This window comes from Globicephala melas, chromosome X (assembly GCF_963455315.2).
Source record: "Globicephala melas chromosome X, mGloMel1.2, whole genome shotgun sequence".
NCBI lineage: Eukaryota > Metazoa > Chordata > Mammalia > Artiodactyla > Delphinidae > Globicephala > Globicephala melas.
In genome coordinates this window covers 98,073,479-98,101,142 of record NC_083335.1, presented here as the reverse complement: position 1 = coordinate 98,101,142, position 27,664 = coordinate 98,073,479, and the positions used below count along the sequence as shown (strand labels likewise).

The 27,664-nt window shown below is 36.7% G+C and overlaps 1 protein-coding gene across 1 annotated transcript in view; it reads right to left on the bottom strand.

The window, feature by feature from the left end:
• DMD (dystrophin) overlaps positions 1 to 27,664 on the bottom strand; it is a 2,243,521-nt gene that overhangs the window by 1,460,273 nt on the left and 755,584 nt on the right. Inside the window, exons 14-16 of the mRNA XM_060293058.2 lie at positions 21,714 to 21,815; positions 21,476 to 21,583; positions 6,374 to 6,553 (exon numbers count right to left, since the gene is read on the bottom strand). Coding sequence (XP_060149041.1) covers positions 6,374 to 6,553; positions 21,476 to 21,583; positions 21,714 to 21,815 — 390 coding nt within the window. The remainder of the gene's footprint in view (positions 1 to 6,373; positions 6,554 to 21,475; positions 21,584 to 21,713; positions 21,816 to 27,664) is intronic.

The following is a 27,664-nucleotide window of genomic DNA, read 5'->3' as shown; positions in this document are numbered from 1 at the left end:
TACTTCATTTTTTATTTTATTTTATTTTTTTGCAGTACGTGGGCCTCTCACTGTTGTGGCCTCTCCCGTTGCGCAGGCTCAGCAGCCATGGCTCACGGGCCCAGCCACTCCGCGGCATGTGGGATCTTCCCGGACCGGGGCACGAACTCGTGTCCCCTGCATCGGCAGGCGGACTCTCAAGCACTGCACCACCAGGGAAGCCCTGTTCTTATATTTTAAATTAACTTTGTGCTGTTATCTTTCTTTCAGTTTGGCCCATATTCTTAACTGCACCACTTAATTATTTAAATAGTCTTGACTTTGTAAGTTTTGATGTTAGAGATTTCTACTGGTATTGTGAGATACTATTTGAACATTTAAAAAAAAACTTACTAAAAGAGATTCAAATTATAAAAAATTAGTTACCTAATTTATCTTATTATCATTATTATTAAAATACTTATACTTGTAATAATAGCTACCAGTCATGGAGCTCTCTCCACATTCCAGGCATTATGCTAGGTGCTTTGCATCCCTTATCTTATTTAAAATACTCAAAATAGTATCTGCAGTAAAAGCTTAGTAAGTGGTGGCTATCATTACCTCACAATGGCCCTAAGAATAAGTACTAAGTTTATTCCCATTTTATAGATGAGAGGTAAAAATTTCAGGCAGGTTGACAAGTGTTGATTGAAGTTTCTCGTTGTGTTCTTTATTACATACAGAACTTTAGAGTGATCACTGATTTTTAATGGGCATAGAGGGGTTGCAGTTCTACAGTTTAAAACATACTGCATAATCATAGCAACAGTTTTAGCTGATAACTGATATCCAGGCTTAAAACTATCTCCACAGGCATGGTAGCACAAGGCACAAATATGCGATGATGGTGTGAGGATTCAAAATTCTAAGCAACAGAAAGGATTTATATGTTGAACTTTATGAGAAACCTGGGGTAAAAGATCAGGTGCTCACAAAGGAAGCTGGGTTATTAATCAAAAGGCTAAAAAATGTTCTATCTCATGAACAAATGCCAAGGAATTAACACAGCTAGGTGTAGCATACAAGGAGTGCCCAAGTTCATGAGAGTGGCTTGGTAACTAAACTGTAATATCAATTACTGCCCTGTTTTGATACTGATATTAAGGCAATATAACTTATTGAATATATACTGATATTAGAATCATAAGCACAGAGTCAATATTCAAAAGATATCATAAAAGAAGTCATTCTCCTATTTGAAATGTAATATTATATGATGGTTAAGAAGGTTTATTCCGTAAAACTCTCTCTTTAATTTTATGTATTTTGTCCCTCACTTCAAATTCTCTTTGGTACACGTTGTCAGAATAAAGAGATACATGTTGGCTTCAGGATACATACTAAACACAGAATTTGAGCAACTGTGTGAATTAGCCACATCTGCAAAAATTCAAGAAGCAATGAAATTTATTTTTTCTGATCCACCTGACCTTCCTCTACACACCATCTGGCAGGAAGTAATGGAACACTTTCTTTAACTAGGGATGCAGATTATTAAGCATACAGAAAAAACTTGGATTTTTCTTGCTGTGTTATTTCATTTATTGTCAACAAACAATAGATTTATCATATAGATGCTGAGTATTTTATCTTAATAGTATTTTAATTACATACTCATGATGAGCGAAATGTAACTATTTCAGAAGCCAGTCTTCTTCTAATAGGAACAGAATTTCATTTTTATTATCATCTTCCAGCTGACTCTGAGAGTTATACAATGGAGATAGTTGGAATCTCTTCATTAATTACTCCAGAGTTTTATATAAAATTTCAAGAAAAGAGAAACGCATCATAAACATTTAGAACTGGAAAGACACTACAGAGATCTTCCTAGACCAAATTTTTCATTTTATAAATAAGGAATGAGTGGTTCCAACAGTTAATTCAGCTCTTGTCTCTTAAATTTTCAGTGCCTACAACATTTTATGTTGTTGTCAATAAATGAATTTACAACATAAAACCAATTGCACTGATGCACACAAGGCCTGTTCTCAAACATCTACTTTAGCTGAAGGTAGCAAAAGAATACAGTTAATTCCCAAGGTTATTTGAGCTATAACTTGGAAATTTTCTAATAAAACCTTTAACCTAAGCAATTAACCAAAAGATGCTCTAAAATTCAAGATAGTTAGTCCATGAATTAACTAAAATAAAAACCTAAAATAAATGAGGAAATTTTGTTTTAATTATGGGTTTTATAAAACCATTAAAGTTGTTTTTTAATTGGCAGCAGACTGATTAGACTTGGAGAGCTTTCAGGAACCACTGAAAAGGGTTGTCAACTGAAAGGCCTTAGAGTATTTTTAATTAAAACCATTGGCAAAACGATGAGAGGCAAACCAATTGCAACTACATTTCATGTATCAAGAGGTCTACAAAATAATGCTTTGAGAATGGGTACAGTCAGAATGTGCATGTAAAATATTTTATGGAGAGTAAAAACAGAGATCTCTAAAATATGAGAATGAACTCTGAAAAGAAAGGCAAATACAGAAATTTTCATCTTAATGCTTTTGCATCTATTTGCATTTCTGGTATTATGAAAAACACTAGCTTATTATCTTCAACCATGTTTTACATTACTTACATGTCTGGCAGGAGTTTTAAAACTCTCAGAAGGACATAAATAATGTAGAACAGATATATCCATACATAATAATCACTTTCTTTATTTGGGAATCCATGAGTACAGACACAGACACACACAGCATAAACATGTACGCTCATGTTCAAGTGGAGGGGAATTCTGAGGATATTAATTTTATCTTTAAGATATTTGTGCTCATAGTTCAGAACACTGAAAAAATGGTCATTAGGAATATAGCAAAATATTGATAAAATGGGAATAAGAGCTATGAACTTGCACGAGTCATAGAATGTTCCTTATTTCTGGCAAAGAAGATAATTTACTGTGTTTAAAAAAATCACAAGGCTATAGAACTTCTGGACTTATCTAGATAGATATATTCTTACGTCTAAACTCATGCTGCCAAGTCTAACATAAATTACCATAATAAATTATAAAGCAAATGAATAACATCCCCTTTCCATAGTATACCATGATTTCAGTTAAATGCGAAAACTAATATTTCAAATCATTTAAAGTATTAACTATAATGAATTTCTGACTATCGTATTCCCTAATTACAATCAAAATATAAATATGTCCACCAGGGGCACAGCATTTAGGAAAAATAGCTGAGTAAATTTCAATAAGCACGTTTATAAAAAAGTTTGGAGGAAATATAGGGTCATTCGAGTATTTAAATAAGTCAATTCAAGGTGTATTTCATTTGCTCTCTTTTCTCATTTTAAGCATCCACATAGCAAATGTTATTATTCTTTTTAACTTTTGGAAACAGAAAGTATTTCCATTTTCTTAGGCTGCCTTCTCATCAACTTCAGCATCTTCAGCTTGTGTCCAGGTATTATTCAAGCCAAACCTGACTCTGAAATGCAACAGAGCAGCCCTCATAGTTGATTTTTTTCATGTTTTGATCTCTTGCCATGCTACTGTTTTTTCATGTTTTGATCTCTTGCCATGCTACTATCCCTTGACCTGAATAGCAGTCAAAATTTCGGGCACATGATGAGCACACATGAGCACGATTGGATGCCTTGTCATCTCAGTCACAATTCCAACACCCTACTGGATTTTAACCATTACCAGAACTTTGCTCATTCTTTATACCAATCATTTAAAAGGATTTTTAAAAGACTGAGTATATTGTGTCATTAATGTGACTATTTTTCCCCCACAAACATGCTGGAATGTATGCATACAAGTGAGCTTTGTTCTTTAAAGTCACAACCTTACCCTCAACATTCTTGGAATTCTTATGCAATTTTGATTAAGTTCAATGTGACACGTAAGAAAGAAAACCACTTTTTTTTTTTTTTTTTTTTTTTTCAGTTACAAGATACTATTTCTTTTTTCACTCTATCTCCTTTTAATTCCTCTTTCCCTGGGTAGCTTCCTAAGAGCCCCCCACTCCCAAACAATGATTTGGATTGGGCCTATGATAGTGCATTTTTGGAAAAAAACAAGGAGTGAAAAGTGAGATGTGAGCTTAAGAAAGGCTCAAGCTTAGTGCCCTAGGAAGCAACTTGCTAATATAACTCCATTTGTCTGCTTCTGGTCTGGTATAAGAGTGTATAATGGTTTAAAAATAAATTTTAAAAAAAATCATAGTGAACTTACAACAAGCTGTCCAGACTCACTAAACAGAATGCCTTGCATATCAAGAGAACCTTTTTTTCTCAAAATGCTTTCATGTCTATGGTTTTATTTTACCCTCATCAAACCCCAGTGAGCAAGTAGAGCAGATACATGTTTTATGTTGGAAATCATTATATAAGGAATTACACAAACCAAAGTTACTACTGTTTTACCATAGATTTCATAAAGTTCAAAAATAGGAGGTTAAGTAAGTTGCCCTAGGTGGTAGTCTGGTAACTTTTAAGCCATTAAAAAATAAGGTTTCTATTTTATTTTTTAACCAACTAAAATAATCAAATAAGTAAGATTTTGATGAGATGCACAAGTCTCATTCCACAGAATGAGCATATTTAAATACTAGCAAGATACTGCTAGGAAATACTATCAATATATTGCTAGGAAGGTCTCCGTTCTTCCCATTTCAGGCAGCACTGAGGAACACCAGAATGTGGGGACTGGCACATATGTCACTGTCTTACTAATTCAATGTTTTAAAAAAATATGTTCTGCAGACTTTATCAAAGGCTGCATGCAGATTACTAGCCTACTGAATGAGATTTTCTGAGCACAAAATCTAGGACTATGCATTTGAATCAGTTTCCCAGGTAACTATTATGCAGACCCAAGTTTGGAAAACCACTGCCAATAGGGCAAGTGAACCAGAATGCAACCTTTTGTTAACCCCAGTACACCTCCGTGAATACATCCCCTTAAAGGGACACATTTCAAAATATCTTCATCAAATAATGCCAGTGCTTCTTAACATGGTAACTGACTATTTTACAGCACCAATAATCTATGGAACCAGTGGGTATATATTGGAATGATATCACTGATGGTTTAAAAAGTATAACACTTTCTAATGTCTCACATATTTGTTACATAAATGCCAATGATCATGCAAAGTAACCAAGGCCAGATTACATATAATAAGAAGAATCATGATCTCGTGGTAAAATCACTATTATATCAAGTAATTGCCAAAAATATAGTCAATAGAATTTTTATTATTGCCCAATGACTGTATGAGAAATTACTGCAATTGATACTCCTTCAAGTTTTAAATTTTAAATATGAATTTGGTTTTTAAAAAAAGATTGAACTGTGACTGAAAATCATATATGTTGGCTGATCATATTTTCTTAAATTATATTCTTGGAAGCAGTACTTCAAACTTCATCTTTCAACAAACATTTCCTAAGTGCCACTTATCAGATGCCAAGTATCAAAAAACAAATTCCGTGTACTGTCTCACAAGAGAGGAGATACATGCCTAAAGCTACTGAATGTGGCTTTAATAGAGGTGTATGCATGGTGCATTGAACTATGATCTGTGACCAATTAGTAAAAGCTTCTATAATGTGAAACAATATGGCAGAATGTATTAAACACTATTAAACATAATGTTAATATTTTGAATGACTGCCCATGATTCCACCATCTAATAACCATATCAGATAATAAAAGTTTCTAGTTTAAAAATATCACATTAAAAAAAATTATCAAAATTTTACAATTCTTAGCATAAAAACACATGACACTACAAGTAAAACATAGATGTTTTCCTAATCTACAGCCTATATGTGTTAGTATAACTAAGCGGCATGATTTTATGAATCAACAGTCTATGGCAGAAAATCCACTGGTTAAAACCTCACTTGCACTAATTGAAAGAAGTCTTCAGTGAAATCAAAGGACCTGGGCCCTAGTCCTGCTCTTATCACTGACTTTCCTTGGACAATTCACTTTTCCTCCCTAAACTTCATTTTCTCATACGTAAAATGTAGAGGTCAATTAATAGCCCTCATCATTCCAGGGATCATTCCAGTGTGATGACACAGTTCCCTAGCATTTTGTCCGACTGCTCTGAGTCACTCAGATCCTCATTCCCATTGAATTGGAGGGGATTACACTCTAAGGCAGTACTTAGTTCAGTCCACTAGCACTCACTCCTCCACTTCTACCACATTCGCCAATGTCAAGGCAACCAAGAGAGCCATGTTGTTATTCAACTGAATACTTAGCAAGGACTAATCTAGTGACACCCTTTGCAGGGTTACAGCACCACTCTCTTATTGCAGATTTCAAAAAATCTGAAGGATAATTTACTGTAGGTTAATTATTATCACTAACCTGTGCTGAACTCTTTTCAAGTTTTTGGACTAAATTATCCCAGCGCTGGGCAAAGTTGTCCAGCCATGCTTCCATCTTTTGGGCTACCAATGTGTTTTTCAGTGTTGAAAGAAGATCTTGGTTGAGTGAGCAGAGTTTGTCCATGGTTTGCTTTTTCTTTTCTAGATCGGTTTTTAAAACCTGTTAAAACAAGGAAGAACACAGACTAAGCCTAGGTTACATTTTATGAAACACTATAGTTCAATTTGCTTTTGCATGCACTTTCTCATTTGTATACATATGGAAAGATTATAATTGTGCCTGCAAAAGATCGAGAGTTCATAAAAATATAAGTAGAAAATTATAATCCAAATAACGTTCCCTTGAAGAGAAATAAAAGTCAGATGTAGAATAAACACCTCGTTGAGGCACTTACGAACTACCTAAACATTTTTGAAGAACTGCCAAGTAAAAATGTAGCATTGCTTTAAAAGGCAAAACAGAGATCAACATATGGAAATTACTTTTTAACATTTGGAGGTTTTCTAAAGTGAAAGGCATGGCTCTTGGATGTTAGTGAATTTCTTTCTAATTTCTGATAGAATTCAAATAAAATATCACATGCCAGAAGTACTGAAGAAAAGATGGTGAACTGAGAAGATGAGCATGGCTAAGGGGCCTTCCCAATCTGAAATGCTGTGATTATTTGAATAAATTTGCAATATTATTTATTTCTATGATTTTTACATTCTTTTCATTATTTGGATACAAAAATCTTGTTATTCAGTTTACTGACTTTTTCATTTTTTAGCATCTGTTATTAACTTTCAGCTATTTGAGTAATTATCTTCTAAAGCTAATTTTAGAGCCCATTAAGTAATAGAACTAAGTAACTGAGTATAACACAAATCCTTTGGAATCACTTTGCGTGTTTACTAAATGCTTGTGTTTTATGAAGTATTTTTATACCATTCATATTTCCAAAGTTCCTGGGAGCTATGGAGGGTTACGCATGCCATTTGGTTGATACAGAATGAATAAACAAAGTGGCTTGTGTGAAATCAGTAGATCAGGGCAGCTTATTCTTTCATTTTATCCATTAAGGTCAACCAATGCTTTGGGAAATCCCATTTCCGTCTCCCAAATGCTAGTCCCTGATGTAATTTGTAAACATAGAGTAAGAAGAAAGAAAGGAGAGAATTATTTTATGGCCCCTTTACAATCCCCTTTTTGGCAGCAGCAACTACAATGAACATAAACTAAGCTGTGAGACCTGTCCTTCCAAAATAAATGCAAATTTATTTAAGTACAACTAACATTGCACATGGCAAAGAAATGAGTATGAAACAGATGTCCCAACTGCCCATGAACCAAAGTGTCATCGACAGAGAGAAATCAACATACACACCCCTTCCCACCCCACCCCCACGCTCCGCTCAAAGGACACTTTATGTAGTTCATTTTGGCATGCCACCTGCATTGATAGCTCTTAACTGCAGACTGCTCCAGTGTCTCCTTCAATTAGTTCATCCTTTTCTCAGAATCTACTTCACCTGGTGTTCTTTATATTGCAGTCTTACTGCAAGCCATTTTTAGGGAATAAAAGCAAGTTTTGAAATGAATTTCTAGTTTCTCCTCAATAATTGTTTTTTTCACTATTTTTTTCTAAGTCTGAAAGAATGCAATAGACCAAAATATGAATTAAGATATATAAGCTGAATCTGAAGACGGGGAAACCATTTGTGTTGGAAATTTATGGGTAGTCTCATGTTACCTAAAAAGATTTTCTTAGATGATCTATAAAAGTAATTGGATACCCAAAGAGATTTAGTGGCAAATGAAACGAAGCCTCCTGTGTTAACATTAAACCAAATGAAGAAGCACTTAGCGGGTTGTGGGGGGGGATGAATTGGGAGATTGGGATTGACATATATACACTACTATGTATAAAATAGATAATTAATAAGAACCTGCTGTCTAAAAAATAAATAAAATTCAAAAAAAAAAGAAGCACTTAGTGAACATAACAAAAATAAAGGGAAAATTTGCCATTAAGGAATATAATTAGGGAAAATAACTCAAGGTAAAATAAAAACAGCATTATTATAAAACTGTGGAATTATCAAATCAATATATTTTTACCTAAATCTGTATGACAAACACTGTACTAACCAAGGCTTCTATCTAGTAAATTCTAGATCTGTGTTTGTCTAATGGTGAGGGCAGGATAGTAGTGCTACCTCAGTTTGTTTCCCCTTGTTGGCTCTGGGCCAACCTCTCTCTTTCTCTCCCAATCTTTCTTCCTCTTAAAGTCTCCCAGTTCCTGAAGTACTCTCCCACCATAACTAAGAGAGGGAGAAAACAGGAAATCCACGGTGGTGCCAGATACACTGCAACACAGTAATGAATTGCCTTCTCCCATCTACCCTTGGAAAGCAATTATTTTAAGCTTGGATTTTGTGTGTGTATATCAAATAATTATGATTTAATTGTTACTAATATTTAGAGTATAAAAAAAGATGTCTTTCTGCATATCAAGAATTGATTACAGATCTTTGACTGCCAGAGAACCAGAGAGTTCTAGAAAACTCAGGAGGCAAAAAGAAGGTCTAGAAAACATGTACAAGGCAGAGGTCAGCTAGGATTTTAAAAGAAGAAATATAATTTATTTTCATAGAAGTGAGGCACCTGGACATACCTCCCAAGGTAATCAGGAAAGTACAGCCAATAAATCAGATTGGACAACAGAAGAAATGGGCAAGAAACAGATAAGCTGCTCAAGAAGACAGAATAAACATGTTCTATCTGGTCAAGATTAGATGATTTGAAGTGAAAAGAGAATGTATACTTACAAAAGGCCCAGAAAGTCTTCACCCTATTCTCATCAGACGTATGCTTCAGAGAGTAATGCCAAGACAATTTCTCTTAAACTGGCAAAACTGAATTCTGTACCTATTTTATGTGTAGTTATTTGTCCATATGTAAGGAGTACTGCAATTCTTTCTAATCACCTGTTGTTGTATTTAGGTAGAATGATCCACTGTGGGGGCTTCTCAACTTGAGGGAACGTCAGAATCACCAGGAAGGCTTGTTAACTGGCAGATTGCTGGGCCCTACACTTCCAGAGTTTCTGAGTCAGTAGGTCTGGGATACGGCCTAAGAATTTGCATTTCTAATAAGTTCCCAGGTGATGCTGCTAGTCTAAGGACCTCACTTTGAGAACCACTGATACTATCTGGATGAATTCTTTGAGGGTGATCACAGGAGATGAGGTCAAGGTAGCAAGTCCTGGTGAAACAGCACTGTCAACAGGGACTTGCCAAGCTCCCATAAGCACACTGTCCCTGCCATCTGATCTCACAGACACTTGATAGTGACCTAATTCCACAGTATTCCTGCAGCCCCTGCACACCATCCTCTCTTTTGTCAGGTTTCCCAGAGTTGTCCTTCCCTGGCAGACACCACGAATCCTCACAGCAACAGTACTCTTCCCCAGGAACATATTTCTTGTAGGTTTGGGCCTCCCCATGATTACCTACTTGATTCTACAAGTCTTAGAATTCACATCAGTTTCTTCTGTCCTTGTCTTTTTATCCTTTACACCAAATAAAACCTCAATTTTGATGATAGAAAAATAACAGACTGACATGATTTGGACAAAATGATGTATCAGGAGGAATGAAATACGTGACTCCTCATCCCCCACCTCAAATGAAAAGTAGGAGAAAAGCCCATGGGTTATTAGTGATAATATTTCAAAACAAATTACACTGATTGTAAATAAAAGAGAGTTTTAGCATACTGTATATATACCTAGGTATGTAGTAGGAAATGGTGACAGATGGTACCTGTTTTGGGTCTCAGATTGTGACATATTTTAATGAACATTAAATTCTTATTCACTGCCTGAGTCAGCAGGGGAATTTTACCTCAAATTCTAGACCAGCTGTCAGGTTTTGTTAATTGGTTTAAACTATCAAATGGTAAGACTTATACAAAACATATTTTCATTTTGTTCACAAGTAAGGTGACATAATTGGAATTTTAATCATATTGGAAAATTACTGAGACTTTGCTAAGAGAGCATTTTCATGGCCCTGAAGCTAGTGACGTCTTTTTTTTTTTTTTTTTTGCGGTACGCGGGCCTCTCACTGTTGTGGCCTCTCCCGTTGCGGAGCACAGGCTCCAGACGCGCAGGCTCAGCGGCCGTGGCTCACGGGCCCAGCCGCTCCGCGGTATGTGGGATCTTCCCGGACCAGGGCACGAACCCGATCCTCTGCATCGGCAGGCGGACTCTCAACCACTGCGCCACCAGGGAAGCCCTAGTAACGTCTTTTACTTACAAAAATGTCAACACAGTGGCACATGATTGTTCAAATTTTTTTCAACTGCAGTTATTTTCTGTCAAGGAATCAAATGTGATGAGGAGTTCTGAAATAGCTTAAAAGTCTTGGACATGGGTCTGGATATCTTGGTGCTCATTTTAACTCTGCCACTAATCTTCTGTGATACTGTATCTGTGCCATGTGTTTTCTCCTGAGCCTCAATTTCCTCTTCTAAAATAACCTAGTCTGTCTCCTCGTTTTCATACCCACTGCTCCTTAGTTCAGTTCTTCTAATTGGCCTACTTACTACCAAAAGTCTTACTACCAAAGTGCATTCCAAAAATGTAAACATGATTGTTATTCAACTCCCAATGGCTCCCCACTAGTTGAAGAACAAAATTACAAATGTGATCACTGATATTTTTGCACTGTTTGAAACAGATTACTTTTCTAAAATCTGTCTTTAGTAGTCACATCACTCAAAAAAACATACCTTCTGTGAGGAATGATTTTCTATCAACAGTAAGCTAGCGAGTAATAACAAGTAATACCTATGTGAATCTATCTTAAATTAAAAGCCTATACAGGGGGAGGAGCTTCAAGATGGCAGAAGAGTAAGACGTGGAGATCAACTTCCTCTCCACAAACACATCAGAAATACATCTACATGCGGAACGACTCCTGCAGAACACCTAAAGAATGCTGGCAGAAGACCTCAGACCTCCCAAAAGGCAAGAATGTCCCCACGTACCTGGGTAGGGCAAAAGAAAAAAGAATAAACAGAGACAAAAGAATAGGGGCGGGACCTGCACCAGTGGGAGGGAGCAGTGAAGGATAGCTTTCCACAGACTAGAAGCCCCTTCGCGGGCGGAGACTGCGGGTGGCAGAGGGGAAAAGCTTCGGAGCCGCAGAGGAGAGCACAGCAACAGGGGTGCGGGGGGCAAAGTGGAGAGATTCCCGCACAGAGAATCGGTGCCGACCGGCACTCACCAGTCCGAGAGGCTTGTCTGCTCACCCGCCTGGGCGGGTGGGGGCTGGGAGCTGAGGCTCGGGATTCGGAGGTCAGATCCCATGGAGAGGACTGGGGTTGGCTGCGTGAACACAGCCTGAAGGGGCTAGTGCGCCACGGCTAGCCGGGAGGGAGTCCGGGAAAAAGTCTGGAGCTGCCGAAGAGGCAAGAGACTTTTTCTTCCCTCTTTGTTTCCTGGTGCGCGAGGAGAGGGGATTCAGAGCGCTGCTTAAAGGAGCTCCAGAGACAGGCGCGAGCCGCGATTAAAGTGCGGACCCCAGAGACGGGCATAAGACGCTAAGGCTGCTGCTGCCGCCACCAAGAAGCCTCTGTGCAAGCACAGGTCACTATCCACACCTCCCCTCCCAGGAGCCTGTGCAGCCCGCCACTGCCAGGGTCCCGTGATCCAGGGACAACTTACCCGGGAGAACGCACGGCGCGCCTCACGCTGATGCAATGTCCAGCTGGCCTCTGCAGCCGCAGTCTCACCACGCATCCGTACCCCTCCCTCCCCCCAGCCTGAGTGACCCAGAGCCTTCGAATCGTCTGCTCCTTTAACCCCGTCCTGTGTGAGCAAAGAACGGATGCCCTCAGCCGAGTCCAAATCCAAGGCTGAACCCCTAGAGCTGTGCAAACAAAGGAGAGAAAGGGAAATCTCTCCCAGCAGCCTCAGGAGCAGTGGATTAAATCTCCACAATCAACTTGATGTAAACTGCATCTGTGGATTACCTGAATAGACAACGAATCATCCCAAATTGAGGAGGTGGACTTTCTGAGAAACGACATAAATATATTTTTCCCTTTTTCTCTTTTTCTAAGTGTGTATGTGTATGCTTCTCTGTGTGATTTTGTCTGTATACCTTCGCTTTTACCATTTGTCCTAGGGTGCTGTCTGTCCATTTTATTTTTCATTACTAAAAAACAATTATTTGCTTAATAATTATTTATTTTTTTATTTTAATAACTTTATATTATTTTATTATACTTAACTTTATTTTATCTTCTTCTTTCTTTCTTTCTTTTTTTTCTCCCTTTTATTCTGAGCCCTGTGGAGGACAGGCTCTTGGTGCTCCAGCCAGGCGTCAGGGCTGTGCCACTGAGGTAGGAGAGCCAAGTTCAGGACACTGGTCTATAAGAGACCTCCCAGCTCCACGTAATATCAAACGGCAAAAATCTCCCAGAGATCTCCATCTCAACGCCATGACCCAGCTCCACTCAACGACCAGCAAGCTACAGTGCTGGACACCCTATGCCAAACAACTAGCAAGACAGGAACACAACCCCACCCATTAGCAGAGAGGCTGCCTAAAATCATAATAAGGCCACAGACACCCCAAAACACACCACCAGACATGGACCTGCCCACCAGAAAGATAAGATCCAGCCTCATCCACCACAACACAGGCACTAGTCCCCTCCACCAGGAAGCCTACAAACCCACAGAACCAACCTTAGCCACTGGGGACAGACACCAAAAAAAACAGAAACTACGAACCTGCAGCCTGTGAAAAGGAGACCCCAAACACAGTAAGTTAAGCAAAATGAGAAGACAGAAAAACACACAGCAGATGAAGGAGCAAGGTAAAAACCCACCAGACCTAACAAATGAAGAGGATATAGGCAGTCTACCTGAAAAAGAAACCAGAATAGTAATAATAAAGATGATCGAAAATCTTGGAAATACAATGGAGAAAATACAAGAAACGTTAACAAGTACCTAGAAGAACTAAAGAACAAACAAACAGAGATGAACAACACAATAAATGAAATAAAAAATTCTCTAGAAGGGATCAATAGCAGAATAACTGAGGCATAAGAATGGAAAAGTGACCTGGAAGATAAAATAGGGCAAATAACTACTGCAGAGCTAAAGAAAGAAAAAAAAGAAGGAAAGGAAGAGAGGACAGTCTCATAGACCTCTGGGACAATATTAAACACACCAACATTCGAATTATAAGGGTCCCAGAAGAAGAAGAGAAAAAGAAAGGGACTGAGAAAATATTTGAAGAGATTATAGTTGAAAACTTCCCTAATATGGGAAAGCAAATAGTTAATCAAGTCCAGGAAGCACAGAGAGTCCCATACAGGATAAATCCAAGGAGAAACATGCCAAGACACATATTAATCAAACTATCAAAAATTAAATACAAAGAACAAATATTAAAAGCAGCAAGGGAAAAAAAAAACAAGTAACACATAAGGGCATCCCCATAAGGTTAACAGCTGATATTTCAGCAGAAACTCTGAAAGCCAGAAGGCAGTGGCAGGACATATTTAAAGTGATGAAAGAGGAAAAACCTACAACCAAGATTACTCTACCCAGCAAGGATCTCATTCAGATTTGATGGGGAAATTAAAAGCTTTACAGACAAGCAAAAAGCTAAGAGAATTCAGCACCACCAAACCAGCTTTACAACAAATGCTAAAGGAACTTCTCTAAACAGGAAACACAAAGGAAGGAAAAGACCTACAAAAATAAACCCAAAACAATTAGGAAAATGGTAATAGGAACATACATATCAACAATTACCTTAAATGTAAATGGATTACATGCTCCAACCAAAAGACATAGACTGGCTGAATGGATACAAAAACAAGACCCGTGTATATGCTGACTACAAGAGACCCACTTCAGACCCAGAGACACATACAGACTGAAAGTGAGGGGATGGAAAAAGAATTTCCATGCAAATCAAAAGAAAGCTGGAGTAGCAATTCTCATATCAGATGAAATAGACTTTAAAACAAAGACTATTACAAGAGACAATGAAGGATACTACATAATGATCAATGGATCAATCCAAGAAGAAGATATAACAATTGTAAATATTTATGCACCCCACATAGGAGCACCTCAATACGTAAGGAAAATACTAACAGTCATAAAAGGGGAAATCGACAGTAACACAGTCATACTAGGGGACTTTAACACCCCACTTTCAACAATGGACAGATCATCCAAAATGAAAATAAATAGAGAAACACAAGCTTTAAATGATACATTAAACAAGACGGACTTAATTGATATTTATAGGACATTCCATCCAAAAACAACAGAATACACATTTTTCTCAAGTGCTCATGGAACATTCTCCAGGATAGATCATATACTGGGTCACAAATCAAACCTTGGTAAATTTATGAAAATTGAAATTGTATCAAGTATCTTTTACGACTACAACACTACGAGACTAGATATCAATTACAGGAAAAAATCTGTAAGAAATACAAACACATGGAGGCTAAACAACACACTACTTAATAACCAAGAGATCACTGAAGAAATTAAAGAGGAAATAAAAAATACCTAGAAAGAAATGACAATGAAATCACAACCACCCAAAACCTATGGGATGCAGCAAAAGCAGTTCAAAGAAAGAAGTTTATAGCTATACAAGCCTACCTTAAGAAACAAGAAACATCTCAAATAAAAAACCTAACCTTACACCTAAAGCAATTAGGGAAAGAAGAATATAAAAACCCCAAAGTTAGCAGAAGGAAAGAAATCATAAAGATCAGATCAGAAATAAAAGAAAAATAAATGAAGGAAACGACAGCAAAGTTCAATAAAACTAAAAGCTGGTTCTTTGAGAAGATAAACAAAAGTGGTAAACCATTAGCCAGACTTATCAAGAAAAAAAGGGAGAAGGTTCAAATCAATAGAATTAGAAATGAAGAAGGAGAAGTAACAACGTACCCTGCAGAAATACAAAGGTTCATGAGAGATTAAGACAAGCAACTATATGCCAATAAAATGGACAACCTGGAAGAAATGGACAAATTCTTAGAAATGAACAACCTTCCGAGACTGAACCAGGAAGAAACAGAAAATATGAACAGACCAATCACAAGCACTGAAATTGAAACTGAGATTAAAAATCTTCCCACAAACAAAAGTCCAGGACCAGATGGCTGCACAGGTGAATTCTATCAAACATTTAGAGACGAGCTAACACCTATCCTTCTCAAACTCTTCCAAAATATACCAGAGGGAGGAACACTCCCAAACTCATTCTACTGGGCCAACATCACTCTGATACCAAAACCAGACAAAGATGTCTCAAAGAAAGAAAACTACAGGCCAGTATCACTAATTAACATAGATGCAAAAATCCTCAACAAAATACTAGCAAACAGAATCCAACAGCACAATAAAAGGACCATACACTATGATCAAGTGGGGTTTATCCCAGGAATGCAAGGATTCTTCAATATACGCAAATCAATCAACGTGATACACCATATTAACAAACTGAAGGAGAAAACCATATGATCATCTCAATCAATGCAGAGAAAGCTGTCAACAAAATTCAACACCCATGTATGATAAAAAACCCTCCAGAAAGTAGGCATAGAGGGAACTTTCCTCAACATAATAAAGGCCATATATGACAAACCCACAGCCAACAACGTTCTTAATGGTGAAAAACTGAAACCATTTCCACTAAGATCAGGAACAAGACAAGGTTGCCCACTATCACCACTATTATTCAACATAGTTTTGGAAGTTTTAGCCACAGCAAGCAGAGAAGAAAAAGAAATAAAAGGAATACAAATTGGAAAAGAAGTAAAGCTGTCACTGTTGGCAGATGACATGATACTATACACAGAGAATCCTAAAGATGCTACCAGAAAACTACTAGAGCTAATCAATGAATTTGGTAAAGTAGCAGGATACAAAATTAATGCACAGAAATCTCTTGCATTCCTATACATTAATGATGAAAAATCTGAAAGAGAAATAAAGAAAACACTCCCATTTACGATTGCAACAAAAAGAATAAAATATCTCAGAATAAACCTACCTAAGGAGACAAAATACCTGTATGCAGAAAATTATAAGACACTGATGAAAGAAATTAAAGAAGATACAAATACTGGGAGAGGTATACCATGGTCTTGGATTGGAAGAATCAACATTGTGAAAATGACTCTACTACCCAAAGCAATCTACAGATTCAGTGCAATCCCTATCAAACTACCAATGGCATTTTTCACAGAACTAGAACAAAAACTCCAGCGTTTGTATGGAACCACAAAAGACCCCGAATAGCCAAAGCAATCTTGAGAAAGAAAAACGGAGCTGGAGGAATCAGGCTGACTTCAGGCTATACTACAAAGCTACAGTAATCAAGACAGTATGGTACTGGCACAAAAACAGAAATATAGATCAATGGAACAGGATAGAAAGCCCAGAGATAAACTCACGCACATATCGTCACCTTATCTTTGATAAAGGTGGCAAGAATAAACAATGGAGAAAAGACAGCCTCTTCAATAACTGGTGCTGGGAAAACTGGACAGCTACATGTTAAAGAATGAAATTAGAACACTCCCTAACACCATACACAAAAATAAACTCCAAATGGATTAAAGACCGAAATGTAAGGCCAGACACCATCAAACTCTTACAGGAAAACATAAGCAGAACACTCTATGACATAAATCATAGCAAGATCCTTTTTGACCTACCTCCTAGAGAAATGGAAATAAAAACAAAAATAAACAAATGGGACCTAATGAAACTTCAAAGTTTTTGCACTGAAAAGGAAACGATAAACAAGACAAAAAGACAACACTCAGAATGGGAGAAAATATTTGCAAATGAAGCAACGGGCAAAGGATTAATCTCCAAAACATACAAGCAACTCATGCAGCTCAATATCAACAAAACAAAGAACGCAATCCAAAAATGGGCAGAAGACGTAAATAGACATTTCTCCAAAGAAGATGTACAGATTGCCAACAAACACATGAAAGAATGTTCAACATCATTAATCATTAGAGAAATGCAAATCACAACCACAATGAGATATCATCTCACACCGGTCAGAATGGCCATCATCAAAAAATCTACAAACAATAAAGGCTGGAGAGGGTGTGGGAAAAGGGAACCCTCTTGCACTGTTGGTGGGAATGTAAATTGCTACAGCCACTATGGAGAACAGTATGAAGGTTCCTTAAAAAACTACAAATAGAACTACCATATGACCCAGTAATCCCACTACAGGGCATATATCCTGAGAAAACCATAATTCAAAAAGAGTCATGTACCAAAATGTTCATTGCAGCTCTATTTACAATAGCCCGGAGATGGTCGCAACCTAAGTGTCCATCATCAGATGAATGGATAAAGAAGATGTGGCACATATATACAATGGAATATTACTCAGCCATAAAAAGGAACGAAACTGAGTTATTTGTAGTGAGGTGGATGGACCTAGAGACTGTCATACACAGTGAAGTAAGCCAGAAAGAGAAAAAATAAATACCGTATGCTAACAGATATATATGAAATCTTAAAAAAAAAAAAAGGAAAAAAGTGGTCAGAAGAACCTCGGGGCAAGACGGGAATAGAGATGCAGACCTACTAGAGAATGGACTTGAGGATATGGGGAGGGGGAAGGGTAAGCTGGGACAAAGCGAGAGAGTGGGATGGACATATATACGCTACCAAAGGTAAAATAGATAGCTAGTGGGAAGCAGCCTCATAGCACAGGGAGATCACCTCGGTGCTTTGTGACCACCTAGAGGGATGGGATAGGGAGGGTGGGAGGGACGGAGATGCAAGAGGTTAAGAGATATGGGGACATATGTATATGTATAACTGATTCACTTTGTTATAAAGCAGAAACTAACACACCATTGTAAAGCAATTATACTCCAAGAAAGATGTTAAAAAAATAATAATAGTAAAATAAAATCCATTGTTTTTAGCAAAGAAAAAAAACCTATAGAAAATTAGTAACTCTGGAGCAAAAAATGCATGATACAAGTAAATATTTGGTAAAATGGTATGAATTTAACCGGGGAGATTTATTTAAGATTAGCTTTAAATAAATGATTTAATTATTATGATGTATAATATATCATATCAATACAGACATAAATAGATTAACTTACGTAATGTTATGAAATATTATTTACAGTAGACCTTTGTTTTATATTAGAGTTAACATCAAGTTAGCATTTACTAGAATTGATGAAAAATCAAAAAGAAATTATGCAATATTTTATTTGAAATATCAAGCTCTTAATATTTGATTTTCCTCTCCCTTACTGGAAAATAACAAAATTCACAGTGGAAGAGAAGCTTTGGAGATCTTTATTAATCCCATAAGGTTCAACTCAAACTGAAATTTCTCAGTGAAGCCTGCTGTCTTCTTATTGCCAAAGTTCATTAATTCCTCAAAACACACAACACAGGCACTATAATCAATGCCATTTGGTTTGCTTTAATGTTTTTCTTGTTTTCCAAACTAGGGTATAAGCCCCTTCTATGTGAGCATAATCACGTCTTGTGCTTCTCTTCATATTTCTCAGAGAATCTACTTAAGTTTTCTTTAGACTCATTAGACTTATTAAACTTAAGTTTACTTTAGAATTATACTGTTCAGAACTTTACGGAACATTTACAGGTACTTCTTAGAGCTACCTTTTAATTTTTAATGAAATCTTATTCCAGGTATGCTATACTTTTTCAAGAGTACAATTCTGTTTCAAAAAACAAAGTTGAAACTTTACCTATATATTATGAAATTAATGTTTCTATCTCTCCAAAATTCATATTTTGAACGCCTAACCTCCCAATGTGATATTATGAGGTGGAGTTTTGGGGAGATAATTAGGCTTAGATGAGGTCATGAGAGTAAGGCCCCCATGCTAGGATTTAGTGCCCTTATAAAAAGAGGAAGTGACACCAGAGCTTCCTCTATCTCGCTATGTGAGGATACAGCAAGAAGGTGCTGTCTGGAAGCCAGGAAGAGGGCCCTCACCAAGAACCAAATCTTCCAGCACCTTGATCTTGTGCTTCCCAGCTTCCAGCACTGTAAGAAATAAGTATCTACTGTTAAGCCACCAGTCTGTGGCATTTTGTTATAGCAGCCCAAGCAGACTAAGACAGGAACTGGGACCAAGAACTGGTGCACTCTTGTAACAAATACCTGAAAATGCAGAAACAGCTTTGGACTGGTTAATGGGTAGAGGCTGGAAAAGTTCTGAGGTACATGTTAGAAAAAGCCAAGATTGCCATGAAGATACTCTAAAGGGTAATTCTGGTGAGGGCTCAGAAAAGAGAAGAGCTGGAAAGAAAGTTTCCATCTTTTTAGAGAATACATAAATAATCATGAACAGACTGTTGGTATAAATATGGATGGTAAAGGCCATTCTGATGAAGTCTCAGATGGAAATGAGGAACATATTGGACAAAGGAGACAATCCTTGTTATAAACTTGCAAAGAACTTGACTGAACTGTGTTAATGTTCTAGTATTTTGTGGAAGGTAGAACTTGTGAGTGATGAAATTGGGTATTTACTAAGAAATTTGATGTCTTTAGGAGATATCTAAGCCAAGTGTGGAAGGAACAGCATGGTTTCTCCTGAATGCTTATGGAAAAATGCAAGAAGAGAGAAACTGATTGAAGAAGGAACTGTTAACCAAAAAGGAACCAGAACTCGTAGATTTGGAAAATTCTCAGCCTATACATATTACAAAAAATGAGAAAGCACAGTTCAGAAGAGAATAGTAAGGGTGTGGTTGATTCATCATTTGATAAGGATATTAGTGTGGGTGTGAACCAGAGACCTAATCAGCCATCTCATCAGAAGCCCGGGATACAGATGGGATTATACCAGCAGAAACTGCCAGCTGGGATTAATGGAAACAAAGAAAACTGGATGGATTGAAGGAAGGCTGTGAACATGTGCTATTTCTCAAGAGGGAACAATGATATAGGCTGATTCAGAGATCATCAGAGCTGCCACCCCCACCACAGGCCCAGGAGGCGGGGCTAGTTCCTCCTGGGCTTCAAAGGGTGGGGCCACCTCTCAAATTTGGGATGCCCCCACCCAGTGCCTCAGGAGCAGCCACCACAGGGAGTCCTGTAGGTGGGGCTGCTGCAGAGAGCCATGGGGGCAGGAAGAGGCAAGGCCACCTTGTGGAATCCTGGGGGTGATGTTGCCACTCCAGTGGTCCTGCAGTGCAGAGCACCATTCTAAAGCAGGTTATTCTCATACCTTAAGATCTAATGGAATTGTTCTTACTATGCTTTAGACGTATTTGGGGCCCGTCACCCCTTCCTGCTTTCCTATTTCTCCCTTTTAGAATGGGAATGCCTATCCTATACCTGTCACACCACTGTATTTTGGAAGCACATAACTAGTCTGGTTTCACAGGTTCACTGCTGGACAACTCGGCCTCAGGATGAATTGTACCTAGAGTCTTATTCATATCTGATTTAGATGATGATGAGACTTTGGACTTTACACTGTACACTGTAGAGATGATGTTGGAACCAGTTAAGACTTTTGGGGCTATTCGTACGGAATGAATGTATTTTGCATGTGAAAAAGACATGAATTTTGGGAGTCCAGGGGTGTAATGATATGGACTAAATGATTGTGTCCCCACAAAATTTATACGTTGAAATCCTACCCCCCCATGGTATTAGGACATTGGGCCTTCCTTTGGGAGGTAATTAGGTTTAGATGAGGTTATGATGGTGCAGCTCCCATGCTGGGATTCATGGCCTTATAAGAAGAGACAGAGACACTAGAGTTTCTCTTTCCACTATGTGAGGACAGCAGCCCCAGCTCACTACAACATTATACCTTTCCCTATTTTAATTAAGAAAAGTAACAATATGGTATAATTGAATAGACTGATCTAAGCAAGAACAAAGAATATTTCATTTAAGATTTGAAGGAACAGAAAGACCAAATAATGATGTTAGTATAAGCTATTGGGTTGTTTTTTTAAAAAAAGACTATTGAAAGCTAAAAAATACATACAGCCAGTTTTTGAAGACTTGATAACATTTCACTTTGCTCCTTAAAGCCAGTTGTGTGAATCTTGTTCACTGCATCTTCTTTTTCTGAAAGCCATGCACTAAAAAGGCACTGAAAGAAATCAAATAATTCCAAAAGAGAAAAAAAATAATTATTAAAGTACATCATTATATTTTTTCATTTATCCATTTAATATCTCTCCAATGTCTTTCACTGATATAATATCCCCCACATGAGTCACCTGTTCTTCAGTAAAACGTTGCCATTTTAGAAGAATGTCTTGTAAAAGAACCCAGCGATCTTCTGTCCACCTACAGATGTTTGCCCACCGATCTCCCAGTACCTGGGGAAGAGAAAATCCACCACAACATTAGCAAACAATTAATTGTTAACTGAATTTTATTAAAAATGGCATGAATGATTTATAAAAGTATCTAACTTTGAGCCTCCTATTTATACCAGGAGTTGTAAAGAACACCCTGCCAGCTTCTGCTTATAATAAGATAAGCATTGTGCCTTTCATTTGTTGTTAGATTAGTTCACTCTTTCTTTCACCTTACATTGAAAAGCAAAGATACTTACAAGAAGTCTGAAGCAGATATTACACCACTATTTGAAATGTCTCCACAGTAAATGCAAGCAAAAATATAAATGTAGAATTAAAAGAGGATTTTTCATTGATAATATGTAAAATGTGTATCTCTCTTAGGTCTGAAAATACATCCCAAAGAATAAAAGTCTGACTACTAAATAAGATGCCGAAAAAAGACTTTCATTTGAAGCAATCTTGTATAATTTGAATTGCTTAATGTCCTGATTGTAGAAGAAAATTAGTAGTGACTTAACATCATATCCACATGTGAATTTTTAAAGTTAACTGGATTATTATTACAAAGTATTTAAATTCACTATTTCTCTATTCTAGTGAGAAAACTGTAATATTTCCTGAGTAATAGCTACCCTATCTTTAGCATGTCACTAACATCTATATGCACACACTGTTTTAATATGTAATATAAACCAAGCACCAATGGTTTTTAGATGGAAAAAATATGTTGTGATGATTTCTGTGTAAAGGGAGTGTTTTAAGAAAAGAAATATATCATTAATTTCAACTCCATTAGGATGTACTTCAGAGCCAAAAATTTCAGCTTTTTTGACTTTCTCATAAATAATAGAATTATTTTCCCATAGATATTGGATCTCTAGACCTAGAAGTATCTCAAAATATGGACGTCTTATTTTGTATAGAATTAGAGCTAGAAAAAATGTTTGTAACTCATATTTTTTACAAATATACTCAAGTATCTAAGATAAGCCTGATCATAATTTCTACCTTACTTGATGCTACATGTTTGGATTGATCCACCTAGAAAATTTTGATATATGATTCAAATAATACATGTGTAATAAGCATCATGGCAAAATCCATCTATTCCTAATTAATTCAGAGACCTACCTAATTTTTTTTTTAAATGTGTTTAATCTACCATCTTTTCAAAAAGGGAGTCTCATACATGGGTAAGGAGTAGGCAATAAACATTTTACTACAATATTAAAATGATCACGGACTCATATGCAGCTCAGTCACAGATGAGTTTTCAATTTTTCTTCAGAAATGTCAATAAAAATGTTATTGCTTTCAGCATAATGTAACTGATTTTTGTATTTTTTACAGTTTCATTCTCTACTCTATTCCTTTTAAATTACGTTAGTTACGGCAGAAGCCATAGCACTGGAATAGCGATGCAAGATACCCACAGGGAATGTGCTAACATAACTCAATGAATTCAATATTAGCCATTTAATTATTACAATCAAACATTTGGGATTTTTTTCCTAAAACATATTATAAGTTATTTTAGTGAACTTCCTAGTTACCATGTCAGGATGCATCAGATAAAATGGCATGTAACATACCTGTTAATGGATTAATTGTGAAAAAACTAGCTTCAAAGAGAGAAAATCTCACTCCTTAGCCATAAACTACACCATCTGCCTGATTTTATGATTCAGAAATAAAAGGCTAAATTGTGGGATGTTTATTGCAGGGCTCCAACCTAAGGGGAGATGGGTGTCAAGGGGGTAAGAGATAAACTCATACTGTAGGTAGCACCACCTTCATAAATGAAAGAAAATCAACTAAGGCGTCCAAATAGGTATAACATCTTCTCTCTAGTGCTACAAGACACACAAAGGTAGTGTCCACTGAAGTAGCATCTTAGGTTTGTAATCTCATAGATGGACGCTTATAATTTATTAATTTTAGTAGGACATCACATAAAACAAATCCACATAAAGACCTCTATACTAGATTGCTTAAGATTAAATTTATAGAAACTCCAAAATATATTGTGATACACTATATACTACAGTTTTTTTCATTATATGAATGAGTTATAAAAAACAATAAATATTATTTTAGGTACAGAGTCAACCTAGTTAAAACAACTATTTTAAGAATATTATTTCCATCAACAGATGAACAGATAATGAAATTCTGCCATTTGCAACAACATGGATGGGCTTGGAGGGCATTATGCTAAATGAAATAAGTCAGAGAAAGACAGATACTGTATGATATCACTTATATGTGTACTCTAAAAAATACATAAAACTAGTGAATATAACAAAAAAGACGCAGACTCATAGAGAACAAACTAGTGTTTACCAGTGGGGAGAGGGGAGGGGCATTACAGGGGTAGGGGATTAAGAGGTACAAACTATTAGGTATAAAATAAGCTACGAGGATATATTGTACAAAACAGGGAATATAGCCAGTACATTATAATAAATATAAATGGAGTATAACCTTTAAAACTGTGAATCACTATGCTGTACAACTGTAACTTACATAGTATTGTATATCAACTATACTTCAATAAAAAGGAAGAAAAAAAGATTGGTATTAAAAGTGACCTTTGGGGCTTCCCTGGTGGTGCAGTGGTTGAGAGTCCGCCTGCTGATGCAGGGGACGTGGGTTCGTGCCCCAGTCTGGGAAGATCCCACATGCTGCAGAGCGGCTGGGCCCGTGAGCCATGGCCGCTGAGCCTGCGCGTCCAGAGCCTGTGCTCCGCAATGGGAGAGACCACAACAGTGAGAGGCCCACGTACCACATTAAAAAACAAACAAAAAAGTGACCTTTGTATTCAAATAATCATAATAGATAACTGATAATTCATTGAAGCAGGTTTATAATTCAGCCAATATTTAATTTAACTAATAGTTAATGATAAGCTCCAATTCAATCATTCACCAATCATGACTTTATTTAAGCAACAAATATTTATTGAACATAAACTATGTGCCCAAAATTAACAGAATAAAGATGTTATGGACTGAATTGTGTCTGCCTAAAATTCATATGTTAAAGCCCTATTGCCCTCTACCCCAGCATGTGACTGTATTAGAAGACAGGACCTTGGTAGGCAGGGTCTTTAAATAGGGCTTTTAAGTTAAAATGAGGCTGTTAGGGTGGGCTCTAATTCAATCTGACAAATGTCCTTGTAAGAAGAGGAAATCTGGATACACAAAAAGACACTAGGGATGTGTTAGCACAGAGGAGAGACCATGTGCGGACAAGGAGAAGGCCGCCGTCTGCAAGCCAAGGAAAGAGGCCTCAAGAAACCAAACCTGTCAATACTTTGATCTTGGACTTCTAGACTCCAGAACTGTGAGAAAATATATTTCTGTTGTTTAGGGCACCCAATCTCTGGCATTTTGTCATGGCACAGCTAACAAACTACATAAGACAAATTTAAAAGAGGCTGATTCCATGGCACTGCAAAATGTCTCACAAAACTGAAGTTGTTACAGGTAAAGATGTACATATTACAGTGGGAAAATTCTAGAGAATACATTTCAATTACTAGAGTAAAATGAATTTAAGTTGTTCAAATGGAGCAGAGTTTTAATAATGTATTGTGACAACTTCTCAAATACAAATATGCTATCACTTTGTGATTTTGTATCTTATGTGGGGAAGATAAAAATATCTAGAGCCAAACCACTTGGATTCAAGTCTTGGGTCAATCAATTGCTTGGATTACCAATGTGTGTATGTCTTTTCAAATTACGAAAACATTTTAAATCCATAACTTCTTGTAATAATACCAGCAATTCTTTATCTCTCCCTGCTCAATGAAATCAAGTGGCTTTTTCAAGAAATTTATGGCTAAATAATTTAATGTCTCTCAAAGAAAATAATCATACCAACCACTTAAAGAATTGCTTCAAATATTAAATAAGATCATGTATTGAAAAGCAGTTTTAATTTGAACTGAGTTATACAAGTGTTGGTGGTTATTTACATTTTGCTTGATCATAGTATTTATATCGAACCTTCTATGAACCACCAAGGCAAACTATTTTACTCACTCTAGAAAAGTACTTATTAAATCTTTACAGATAGACCTTGGTGGATCTGTAATCTATCTAGAATTCTATCTAGATTTCCAGTATATATAGAATTCCAGTATATTCTTTTTTAAACATTTCCAACACAAGGGAGCATACATATCCTCCAGTAACACATTCTACTGCTAAATCTATCTTACTCTCAGAACAATCTCAATGAACTGAATCTAAGTCTCTTCTGTTACAATGTAGGCATGGTTCTTTTTACTGGTCTCAGTGAAATTAGATAACCGAATTAGAAATTGCTTGCTCGTATGCTGTACATGTCTGCCCACAGGTAGATTTTTGCAATGCCATATGCACAAATATAAATAGATGTACACAGTGCTTGAATTCATAGATTTACCTGTTTATTGCTTAGAAATGCTGACCTTAATTTGAATTACAAAGGATGGAACTAAGCAATTGTTGGATTATCAGTCAGCTTTTATAATCACTCAGAGATGCTAGTTCCTATCACTGCCTGAATGGATGTAACCACACTGTTAGACAAGTATAAGAGATTGGATCAAATGGAATTGACAGGAAGCTAAAAGTTTTTTTTTTAAATCACTATATTAGGATTAGAAATCTCTTCTCTAGCGAAAAAAAAAACTCAGTCTTTCTCTGAGTTTCCATTTAAGTATATGAATCCCTTGAGCTTTTCGGAATAATGCATATTTTTGTAAGCTAGGTAAACATTATGCACATAAATGAAAAATGAATTATAATGTCTCATGAAGTGATAAGAAGAAATTAATTTGTATTTATGTCCCCATTTTGTCTCAGCAGTAAGAGAAGCAAAAGGTCAGTTCACTTACTCTAACACATTTTCATGGACTAAATCACAACTCCATTATCATCTAGGCTCACATCCGCAATGGGGAGGATTTTTCCCTCCCATTTAATTCACATCTCATATTGTTATACATGCCAGGGACATTTCTCATCTGAATTCATTTGTTTGGTTGCGTTGTTTTTTCAAAGCAAAAGTGAAAACTGGCTATCAAAAGAACATTTGGATAAAAGCAAGTAAGGAAAATTTGACAAGCCTGAGAGGTAAAACTTAAGTACCTTGACCCTTGAATTTATTGAAGCCAGTGATAGAAAGTGAAAGCTAAACTGCACCCAGCAAGATTGGCATTAAGAGACAAAGTGTCCCCAAGAGTATGTCCACTAAGGAAGAAACAATTATGTGCCATGGACCACACAATGCAGCAGCAACTGAGATTTATAAGAGAGGGAGGCAGCAGGCAGCAAGCAACTCATCTCCTTTTATTGTAGTTTCAGACCCTGAAATGTACTCCTCAGCTAAATGAATTTTATGTGTAATGAGCCATCTGAAAAATAATTTATTTCTTGCTCTTTCTTTCTTACTTTATAAACAACTATACAGTTAAAAAGGATTAGCAACTTCATCTTACTGACGGTGAAATGGAAATAACATCAAATAACGTGTTGAAAGAAATAAAGCACCCATTATGAGGCTAGAAATGGGGCAGAGTATTACTGACTAAAGTTTAGCCAAGTCTATGATTTGGCTAAACATGTTTTTACATGTATTTTACAAACTACTAACTGAAGCAGTATACTATAAAATCATGTGCCTTAAAGGTTCACTGTCTAACATATGGTCCAGGGTGGAAAAACATCTTGTGATGTATTAGGAAACACTTATTGGAGGTTTCTCTGAAAATATCATTTTTACTTCTGTTTAAATGATCCTGTAATAACTCCTGACTGAATTCAAGGAACTCCTGTCACTTCTAATGGTGCAGTTTACAGATGAGGAAACTG